This window comes from Elaeis guineensis, chromosome 7 (genome assembly GCF_000442705.2).
Source record: "Elaeis guineensis isolate ETL-2024a chromosome 7, EG11, whole genome shotgun sequence".
NCBI classification, from domain to species: Eukaryota; Viridiplantae; Streptophyta; class Magnoliopsida; order Arecales; family Arecaceae; genus Elaeis; species Elaeis guineensis.
The window spans coordinates 22,671,811-22,684,199 of NC_025999.2; the positions used below are offsets into that span (position 1 = coordinate 22,671,811).

General features: G+C 35.1%; 1 protein-coding gene across 1 annotated transcript; it reads right to left on the bottom strand.

Annotated features, from left to right (window-relative positions):
* Positions 1 to 1,055: 1,055 nt before the first annotated feature.
* LOC105033958 (ubiquitin-conjugating enzyme E2 variant 1C) lies at positions 1,056 to 12,116 on the bottom strand. The gene is made up of 4 exons (XM_010908943.4): positions 11,959 to 12,116; positions 4,411 to 4,550; positions 3,109 to 3,234; positions 1,056 to 1,474 (listed from the first exon to the last, which is right to left on the bottom strand). The coding sequence occupies exons 1-4, from the start codon at positions 11,990 to 11,992 to the stop codon at positions 1,334 to 1,336; spliced, it is 441 nt and encodes a 146-aa protein (XP_010907245.1). The 5' UTR covers positions 11,993 to 12,116; the 3' UTR covers positions 1,056 to 1,333.
* Positions 12,117 to 12,389: the final 273 nt, after the last annotated feature.

Sequence of the window (12,389 nt, forward strand, 5' to 3'; positions counted from 1 at the left end):
TAATATTTTATTTTAAGATATTTTAAATAGTATAGATTCGGATCAATCATGTATTTCTTTAATTTAGATATATAATTATTATTTTTTAAACCAACGAGGAATAGGTACCTTTTCCTCTTGAGAGGAGTATAGTCTATTTTAAAAGGCCATTGTAGTAAGGCAATCAAAGAATTATACAGTGCGTCTACATCTAGAGAGTGCTTGGTGTGTCTACATCTAGAGAGTGCTTGGTTCAAGATCAGAATCAAAATTAAAATAAAAATCATAATGGATCAAAATAGATATCATAATGAATTAAAATAAAAATCTGAATGACCAAATCTTCTGAAGTATTTGATTTATGACCAGAATCGAAATCGAAATGAAAATTTAAATCTATAGAAAAAAATATGAATTATATTTTAGATAGATTGGACTACTCCTATTCCATCCGGAATCGAAATGAGACTCCCTCCAATCATAGTTGGAATGAGAGTCATCTATTCTGATTCCCATTCCAAAGCTCAATTACCTCCAACTAAGCACTCCCATATAACATGCAGACCTCATAAATGGATGCTCGTTCGGTTAGCATTTTTTTAATTATTTTTAATAATTATATTATATTAAATATATGGATTACAATGATAATTATAGCAATAATTTCTAATGGGTAATAGCAATAATAGTAGCCTGTAATAAAATTGCAATACATTACATCCTTATCAACTATCTCACCTATTAACACATGACACATAGTCAAGACCAAGGAATGAAAATATGAAACAATGATGAGAATCAATTGGCATTACATCCACACTTTCCATCATCATCATCATCATCATTATTGCTCCTCCTGCTCCTGGTACTGCTGCTCCTACTACTGTTCCTGCTCCTCCAACTACTACTGCTCCTACTACTACTACTACCATTTTAGTACGCAGAGGAGATATAGCTCAAAGAAAATATTAATCTTGCTAAAATTGCTCCCATTGTCTGGCTGTACACTCCACTTGTTGCTAATATAACTAGGCAGTTGATATATTTAACGTTCATGAGTCAGATACTCTACAGAATAAAATGTCAACTAACTTTTGGATTTCACATGAATGGAAACCTACAATTTAACTAGTATAATAAAAATAGTAAACATTTGTAAGTCGAATGTAACAACAAGAACGGACCGGTATTACTTATCACAATGATGAACATTCCCATTCAACCATCATTCTTGTAACACAGTTTGCCAAAAGACAACAGGTGTTTTAAACGCATTATCAGAACATCTTCTGTATTCAAGTGTTTGCAGGACCGCTAAGATATGGTAAATATGGGCTTTTCTTACTTCCACGTACTAGAAGAAGGCGCCTTCAGGGGGCTGAACAAGCTTCCGATTGTGTGGTGCTGCCATTTCCTTCTTCAGCTGGGTCAGAATGTCCTCCATGGTGTATGTCCTCTGCCAATTTGCCAGCATACCAAACTTCTTTCCCTCAACCTGGAACACTCGCAATCTCAAGTTTTCATTCAGCAGTATGACCAAAACCACAAACCAAAAAAGATCTCTAATAGTCTAGAATATGGTTCCTAAGTAGGGCTGTAAATGAATGAAGCTGTTCATGAACAGCTTGGGCTAGCTTGTTAATACTGTTCAAGTTCAGCACAAGTAAAAGACGAACCCACTTTGAACATTTTTTTAAAGCTCAGCTCATAGCTAAACACCTTGAGTTTGCAAAATTGAATAGAAGCTAGGCTTCGCTAGATAACAAGCTCACCCAAGCTTGCTTCAAATGGTAAGTGAACCAAGCTTGAATATAACACGTCAATTGAATAACCCTTATGATGAGCCAAGTTTGAGAAGCCTATCACATGACTTGGCTCCATTTGGCTCCTTTGCACCCTTACTTAGGGATCGCAATGGAGTGGGTTTGGAGCGGATCGGCCCTTTCCATGACCCGCTTCATGAGTTAGATACATGGATCCATTCTGCTCCATCAACCCTTGACGAGTTTATAAATTTGATCCAAATCTTTTACATTTTTGAAAACTTGGATCCTGACCCATTCCATAAAAATCTATTTAAACTTAAATAAATTTATAAAATCTAAATTTTTATTATTGACATTGTTTTTTTTCAATCCGCCCCGCTCCAACCCAACCCAACCCGCCCCTAACATGTTATATGTCTTTGATCTTTTGATACATCTTATCTCATTAATAAATTTCTTACCAAAATTCCTATATCTCCATATTATCATAAAATAATCATAATAAAAAAATCCAATCATTTATTCAAGTGAAAAACCAACAGTGTGTGTCTATATATATATATATATATATATATATATATATATATATATATATATATATATATATATATATATATATATATTTATTTATTTATTTATTTATTTATTTATAACTAATGGTTCTTTGGACTTTTCACATATATGGGGCAGGTTTGCGGGGTGGGGCAAGAGCAAACCCTGACTCGCTCCATCTCACTAGCGAGTTTGTTAATTTTAACCCAACCCACCCTTTGACCCATTTAGCCAATCCATTTACCCACCCCATCACGGGTTGAAGCAGGTCGGATTCACGGGTTACCCACCCTATTGCCATCTCTACTTACTCCTAAGGGAAAGATTTTCTTTGATGAACAACACACTGAACTACAATACCATTTCCTAAATATTTTGACTACACAACTTCATGGCTTAACAGCATATCATGTGCTTCCAGCAGACTCATACTACCCATTTTTAAAGCAATTTCTGGCTTTCTGGACCTGACCACTTGGCCTCTACAAATTACATTGAATAATCATGGAGTGGCATTTTGAAAACAATGAAAGAATTCATATGTTTCATGGTGATATAATTCTGTCATAGTATAAAACTTGTTAAGCAAACTAGTAAAATTGAAAAATAAATAATCATTTAACTTATGAGTGACAAAACTGTTTGAGATAATACCCTTAATTATGCCAAACCCGTCATCAAGCACAGAAGTGAGAACTATGGTCGAGCACATGCTGCTTCTATAAAGCAATTACTTGTATGTTTCTTTATCATTATTATGCAAGTCAGAAACACCATAGGAAAAGTAGCATAATAGTGGTTAGTGTGTTACCAATCCAGTCTCAGGGTTAACACATGTCATGTTGATCCGTGAGTGAAAGCGAACACTTGGGGGCTTCTCTGGGTAATCTTTATCACAGAAGAGCTTCAACTGATAGATACGACCTTCATGTACAGACTGCAATTCAATGGAAAAGGAAAAGAATATCGATGAATTCAGCAGGTGCCAATATCACTGAATATATTGATATAAAATAGCTGGGCTGAATTGAGTGAATATTATTAACCTTGATTTGGGTAGTTTGCAACTGTTATGTTCAAGGAAAATAACATTCCAGATGAAAATACAATTAAATATAGACCATATTAGGAACATGAATTATTTAATAAATTTCAACAAAAGTAGAAATACGGGCAGAAAAGTGGCATCTGACTTTGATAGTATAAAGAGAATGGTTCAGCAGCAAATGAAAGCCAATTTTCACATGGAAGTCCTAGAGTACAAAAACATTCAAGAAGAAATACACATCACAAACATGAGAACCCAAGCAATAAGCAAGTAAATAAACCATAACTAGCTACAAGGATTGGCTCACAAAGTCATATTAAACTACCCAGAAAAACCATACTAGAATTCTCTACTAAATTTCTCAGACCAGCCAACATCAAAAGATATAGGAGAAGGGTCATTAAAGCACTCTCTTATAAGGAAACTGTTCAGGCACTTCAAATAACAGTCTGCTATTAATTGACCGAATATCAGTCTAGTGGAGTGAGAAACATAAAAATTGACTAATACAAGTGTCTGTCGACAAGCTTAAAAAATTAATAAAGAACTCGGAGTGGGATTAACTATAAGCATGGCTTCTTCTGTAAGATATACAGATGTCAAAAAATGTTATCCATTAGATATTTAATAGGTCAAAGCCCTGAACTAGTTCATAAATAATTTTACAAGTCATTGTTCAGATTTCTGATGTTAGCTTATCAGACAGGTTCCAACCACAATTATAAACAGATAATTTGAATGGTACTTCATTTGAACATGCCTGAAACAGCACCCAAATATCCAAAACTGTTCCATAATGCATTAGGGTACAGCCGACCAGTAATCAGAGATATTGGGAATCTGGTACTCTTATACGTCAAATAATAATAAAATAAATAAAAATCTATCTGATGGGCTAACATACTGACTATGTGGGATGATGAATAGAATGATTTCACAGAAATGATGCGGACTGAAAAGAAAAAGAGTAGATAACTATGAGCAAGTCCCTTTAACGTGCAAATCCCAATAAGATGGTCCCACTTTGCAAGCATATGACTGAATGTAGGTAAAGCAGAGGCATACATTAATTGGACCAATAATGGTCCCTGTCCATGAGCGCATGTAAATATCATCTCCATCATCCATTCCATAGCTTACTGTGCCATCTCCAATACCTTTCTCTCCACGTTCAAGTTCCTCCAGCAATCTAAAGTTTCGAGGTACTGTGCAATAAGCCAAGACAAATAAAATGCATTCATAAGAACATCAAAATTCTACAAAATACAAAAGTAAGTTTAGTTGGTGCAGTGTGAAAAAGGGGGCAAAGAGAAGAACAAAAAGTTCACTTCAAGATGAATTAAGCAACACCTGTCAGGGAAAACAACCCAGCAAGTGCACCAACATATTGCTGACCAAAAGGAAAGGATTTGATTGACAATGTTAATCCCATCAGCTGGTGACTAGGGATTATTCGATCCTTTAATGAAATACTTTGCAGCATGTCAGTTTTTTAGAAGACTGTTGGCAGTAGATGGGCTGCTAGAGGCCATTGAGTGCATAGGAAATAAGCAAATCCCAGAGGGCCAGGTGGCCCAAAATTAATAAATTCATAAAATTAATCAATATAAGGAAAAATATGCAATGAATTATAATCCAAAAAATGAAGCATATCATACAAGATGTAGAAAATCAATGTGAGGTACCAACTTATAACACAGTAATTATTCACCAATTAATCATATCCTCCATGCTCAAGCATGATGCAGAGCACAAACACAGGCAGCTAGCGACCTCCACCAGGCAACCAAAGTGACTGTTTTATAAACAATTGCAGCACATGCAATGCATGTAAAGAGTTTAATTGGATGCTTATTATACAACCAATGATCCCATCAACTGTTAAAATACATGCAACTGGTAAGGAGGTTAAAATATTTGACAATCGACTGTGATTTTAGAGGAAGAACACCAAAGATTATATGACAATGTGTGGTGCCACAGACACCAAAATTCATCTCTCTGGAGATCTGATTTCTATTCGAAAAGCACAGATGATGGCCCCACAAACCATGCAATAGCGCATATCTGAATGTTTGGAAAAAGGTAAGCACATAAAATTCATTTAAAACCACTGCAAGCATCCCAACAGATTAAGTCAACTGACTTATTAAAAGAGTAGGAAAGCATGCATTATTGGTATACATTTCCTTGCCTGCTACACTCCTAGACCTCATTCAACTAAAGGATCAATATTTAGTTGTATGAAAGTGCATAACTTTTATAGTTTAGGACCATTTAGGCTGAGAAGTATGAAAAACAGTCCATGTTTTAAATAAGCAACTCATACCAGTTGCAGAGAAAAGCCAATGCCAGGTATAAATAGCATGAGAAAATAGGGTTGACAAGACTACATATGCTAGCTGAATAAACTGTAGTGCTAGGGTACATGAACATTTAATCACAAAGTAGATATTTCAAAAAAGGAGGGACACCAGCACCCATGTCTGGTGAGCAAAATCTACCATTACCAAATGATATCAGGTAACAGAAAGGAAAGAAGAGAATTTAACCTGAATCTGCAGTAAAAGCATATGGAGCAAAGTGAAACAACAACATAATCATAATCTAAGTTTCTGCAGTCTAACAATTATAAATCCATCAATATTACAACAATGATTTAACCATAGGCATACAGTTAAAATTCAGTTTGAGTCATTGCCAACATCAAAAAGGATCCATGTATAGGAATAAAACAAAATTCTCTTCCCAAAAAATTCAGTCCATTGTGGTAAAAGCATCAACTATAGTTGTCATAACCATCCAAATGGGAAGGAATGGCAATAATTCTTCTATAGTTCCTCTGTTATAAAGATTGATTATTAATTTAACTTAATGCTAGGAGGTTGCCGTTTTTGCCAGAAGAAAATTGAAAGCATAACTTAAGGGCAATGATTCATTCAGCCAAAGATCTTATATAAAAACTTGCTAGTATACTCTCCCGATCAAATCCGACATGTAATTACAGAAATACAGAAGTTCGTGAAAGGTGACCGACATCCTAATCATCAAAATTTCCTCATACACGTATTGGGAGATGAAAAAAAAATCTCAAACACATACACATCACAGATGAAACCTGAACCTCTACAGCTCAAGGTTTTGAGAGGAAATAGAGAAACTTAAGTTTGACAGGAAAAAATGCATCTATGTTCTGAACCAAAATCCATGCATCAGATATGAAAGATATGAAACAAAACATGACATATCCAATGAGAACATTATATTTATTAAGAAATCCACGAATATCCATATGAGGATGCATAAATCTCACTCGTAAAGACCTCTAAAATCTCTATCACCAAAAAACAAAAGACCACTAAAATCCCTGGATCAGATTAAAAATAAAAGGAAAGGACTCCATAAGTGCAGACAGAACTATCTGTACACTTTATGAGATTACTCTCAGGGTCCTATTGGAATCTATGCACGGGGAGTCTCATAAGAGACCAAATTAAGTGCCCATGACAATGGAAGCAGATTGTCATAAATGTACTGAAGACAACCAATTTAGAAGTAGAGAAGTTTCTTTGAACCAAAATTATTAGTGGATCCTCATATAAAATGTATTTGCATCTTCATAATACATATGAACCCTTCATACAGAACTGATATGCTTAGAAATTCATCTACTTAACTATATACACTACAAAGCCCTCGCATCATATCAAAGAAATCAACAAAGTCCTGGGAATTTTTTCATTGGATAAAATGCTGAACTTAGTTTTAAACTCATAGGAACTATATTATTGTTCACTGCTTGTCCATTAAATGACAAAAGTTCCTTTCACTTCTAAATATGCAGTACTAAAAAAAACTCCTTATACAAAATCATGGATTCGCATTAAAAAATTCCAGAAAAGGCATGGATCATCATATGCCTATCCAAAATTGACACAGCATATATTAATATTGAAGCAATGAAAGAAAAAAAGACATTAATGGCCCATTTGGATTTTCGTACAGGATTAGGCTGAAAATCCTATACGATTCATGGATTGTGCCAGTAACTAGAAAGATCATCGGACTACAGGATGGGCTAAGCCTCTATGTATGTACATGTATTATGCATACATGCTGCACACATACATAAGAGCCTAGAGCATGGGCCCATCCTTTGCAACTTGAACTGCAAGGGTTGGATTAAAGGCTAAATTGAACTCAACCAGACTGTTGACCAAACTTAACCTGAAAAACTTTGGCTAGATCAGATCAACAGATGACTTCATATCACTTTTTTTGACTTTTTTGGTTACATCCACCAAGAACAATCTTACTACAACCTTACATATGATGTTACAAGATATCTGAAAACAAGAACCATACCACCAATTTTAGGTTAGATCAGATTGAGATATGGCTTAATATTGTTTTTTTCCATTTTTGGTTACATCACCACAATAAGAGTTTCATCACAACTTACATATGATGTTACAATATATTTAAAAACAAGAACCATCAATCCTACCAGAGATTACCCCACTCAAAAATACAAGTTGAGTGAGCTGGGGTGTGTAAAACTGATGCAAGTTGCACTCCTAGAGACTATGCAGGAAAAAAAAGAATTAGGATAAGATAACAGAAATCTAGAATTTTCGTCAATTTATGTTAAATCTCCATCACTATATCTCTACTATTATAATGTAAACACTCAGGAGTACAGCTTCACCCTCAAGGGGCTCCATTTTTACATTAATTCTCAATCTTTTCTTCACAAAATCATGACCTCGCTATAGACTCTGCCCTTTTATTTTTTTTCCCTCTTCACTTTATCTTTATTGGGCATTAAATCTTCAAGTTTCCATGTGGCTCACCAAGTGTCAAGAATGTCATAAGCAACATCACAATGGGTTGCACATAAGGATGGACCTTACCCTCTCTTTCAGCCATTAAATTTGAGATCTCCAAGCTAACTACAAGTGCATCACACATGTCATCTCAGGTCCTAGGGTACACTATATATAAAGGAAACTCTAGTGAGGTCCATCATCCATTAAGTGGATGTTCATTGGTCTCACATGATCTCACATGGGAAGGATTTTCTGGGAAAGAGATAATTTGTGGTGCCTAATGTTTTCCTAGGGTCCAATACCACATAATCTCTTAGGTTTTAAAAGAAGATTGAAAATTCAAACCAAAAGCAGACATGTCAAAAAAGGGGAGGACACCAGCCCTGATGTTAGGACTGAATCTTGGGGGTAAAACCGGTAAAACCTAACATTACCAAGGTGATATCAGATGGAAGAGAGAAATGTGTGCAGAATTGAAGCTAAATTTGCTTTAAGAGCATATGAAGCAAGGTGATACAATATCATAATCTAAATGTAAGTTTCTGCATTCCATAATCATAATCATCTACCAAACCTTTTGGGTTTCCTTTATGGATCCTCATTTGCCAATTATTTCATCTTGAGCCATCTTTTGATGTTATTCCAAGTTTTTCCATATCCTTGAACCTCCATCGATATGAATTTAGATTTTCTTCATCGTTTCCTACAACCTTCAATGCAAACTAAAGTATCTCTCCTTAAAAGAGAGCTTTCTGATGTCTTCTACAATCGAGTGATCACAAATACATTCACATATAAAAGGGTTCCATCACAAGTTTATGAGACCCGAGCTAGCATCTCAAAAAATGGGGTTATGTCACTTTCGACATAGCAGGCCTCCTAGTAGGAAGCCAATATAACAGGCTATTAGCTCAGCAATAGAGTGCCTAATAATTGCATTGTCGGGTTGTTAGAGCTCTCAACCACATGGAGAGTTCACTATGCTCAAAAACACCTGTCCTAGAGATTCGAATCCTCCAAGGCACATTAGCATGGTGTACTCGTCCTATTCAAATCATAGTTTGAAACCAAACTTATCCTGAAAATGATAGATGGGACAGTTCAAGTGAGATCTGATGTAGATCTAACTTTCTATTCACTCGCAGGATTCCAGTGGTCCAAGGAAGGACCAACACTACTCTCTTCTCAAGAATCCATACATCTCTTACCGATGTATGGACAACCATCTCTCAAGCATAGTTTTTTGTTCAGCCTCAATGGGAAAATGGAGCACCAATCAAAGGAACCATAAGCAATCACAAGCTTATTTGAGGGTATCCCTTCATACACCACAAGGATAAGATAGCATGAGCATCTCGTAGCTTAGGGGTCTAAGCTTCTATTCTATAAGAAATGGAGAAACACACCTAGATAAAAGATCATATGCTGCTGTCAATAAGTTTCATGATAAACCTAGATATTTAGGCAATAGAAGCCCTATACTCAATGTTGTTAAGATCAAGATGGAGATGTAAAACATAAAGGGGACTAGATAGGATTAAATTGTGAATCAAGTCATATATCACAAAGGTTTTTCTGATTTCTTTCAAAAATTTCTAAACAAAAAAGAAACATGAAAGTTGAAATACGAGTCAACTATAAAGTGGATCAATGAAGAATACAATGAACAAATACAACTCTAGTTTTCACCAATTCAGGCCCATACATAGTACTTCTAATGAAACAAATAGTCTATTTGATTATAAAAAATATTTATACCCAGGTTCACCATACCAATGCATGTCATCTTGAATTAGATTGTATCGTACCATACTAATCCTTGTACCGAGTATATCGAGTCTCGAAACACTGAACCGATCCCTGTATTGAATGTATCGACACCGTACCAACATGATTTCGGTACACAATCCAGTACCAAGATAGTAAACCTTGATTTATATACTACGAATCCATTTATATTGGTCTATAGAATCCTTTGGGATAAACAAGGATTAACGCTATGAATTCCAATAACAAAATTGCTAATTTTACTATTTGTGATTTATTAATGATAAGTAATTTAAGAACCACATAGTCAAAGAAATTATATATGAAAAGGGATCTACATGTGATTTAATATGTAAATAGCATAATCAAATTGGATCCCATGATCCAAACAAATGTATTGTCCATCATATGGATCTAAATTTTGTGATTCTAAAATGATCTTGATCAAAGGATGGGACCTAGATCATTTAGGGCCATTTTGACCTAGTTCGTGGGATCCAAATCATGAATCATAAGATTTTAACAACAATGCCGATCCTAATCTGACAGGGTGAGGTGTAACACATTGATGGCCCAAGTAATGAATAATCTTATGATAATGATTTAAGACAGATTCTTAAGTGAAACTACACAGTTAGAATACAAGTTAAACCATTGCGGGGATCAAAAGAGATACATGACAACAAACTTAACAAAATTCTCCTTAAGAAATTCAGTTTATAAGCATAGAAATGGGAGTGCATGGAAATAATTCTTCTATAATTTTTTTTGTTGTGTTGACTTAGTGGTGAGAGGTTAGCCATTTGGCAGGAAGAGCACCAAAAGTATATATCCACAACAATAATTAGTTTTTCCAAAAATATATTACATGGAAAATGTGTAGTTTAGTTTCCAAATTCAATCTGACATGCATTATAGTCTTTACAGAAGTTGGTCAACTGTGAAGAAATCTATTTAGTCACTCATATCAATGAATGGCAAAATCATAAGAAACTCCAGGACATCTGAAAAATTAATAACCACCAACTTTCAATTAAAGACATTCAAGAATGAAAAAAAAATCAAATGCATGCTTATAACAGATGAAACCAGAATTTCTATCATATAGCTCATGGCTTTGAGATGAGGCAAATCTACATAAAAATTGTCACAACATTTCAAGGTAGTCTATAGTTCAAAAAACCAAAAGTTCACGCATTGGATACTAAGATATAAAAAAACAAGATATCACAAATCCAATAAATACATTTCCTCTATCAAGAAACGAACAAATATCCATGTGAAAATGCTAAACCTCAAATATAGAGCAAATATGTATGACTACTGAAGTAGATTGATTATAAATGTACTGAAAATATAGAAATAGAGAAAAAGGACATTGAACTAAAATTTATTAGTGGATCTTCCAGTAAGATATATATGCATCCCGGTTTTAAGAGATACAAAGCCCTTGTGCAAAATTGATACGCAGAAAAATTGACCTGCTTGTCTAAAATGTCACAGTATTAAATCTCATGCAGCAGATTAATAATAATAATAATAATAGTAGTAGTAGTAGTAACAACAACAACAACAACAACAATAATAATGATAATGATGATGATGATGATGATGATGATGATGATGATAATAATAATAATAATAATAATAAAATGATCATCGACACCTTCCAAAAAAATCGTTCCATAGTATACTGAACGTAGAATGCTTATTGATTGCCCATTAGATAGCAAACATCCGTTCTTATTTAAAAGATGCAAACTTAACCAAAACCCCTAAGATAAAATTATGAATTCACCTACAAAATTCCACTGAACATGATCTGACATCTAATCCACAATCTGCATAGTATGTATTAATGCTAAACCAATATAAGAGAAAAAGACATCAAACCCAGCATTCAATCCAAACTACCAATCAAAAAGGAAAAAAAAATACACAACTGATGTATAAACTACAAAGCAATGGAAATCGCCGAAGCCGCAACGAAATCGGTCGAGGTTTCAGACGTCATTACCTACAACACTCGATCCTCCAGAACCGATCGTCATGTCAGAGAGAGAGAGATTGAAAGAAATCTTGGAGATGAGTGGAACTAGGAATAAAGGGCTGTCGAGGAGAAAAAGACAGGCGAACAGTGAAAGGTGCGCAATCCACGCTGACCCCCGCTTTACTGCATTAGACGGCCTTCCTTGTGGGCCAACAGCTGCCAGCTCTTTGATGTGAATCAAACGGGCAGAATTTACCCACGGATCTCCGCCCTGCGCCCACTACCGACATATCCCGCCGTCTCAGCTCAACCAAAACCAGGGATGTCAATTGACTCCACCCCGTTGGGTACCGATCTGACCTGATCTGAAAATGATGAATTTTATCAGACTCCACCAAACTCTCCTACTTGCTATGGGGCATCGATGATCAAGATCACCTGACTTGGTAATTTGTGTA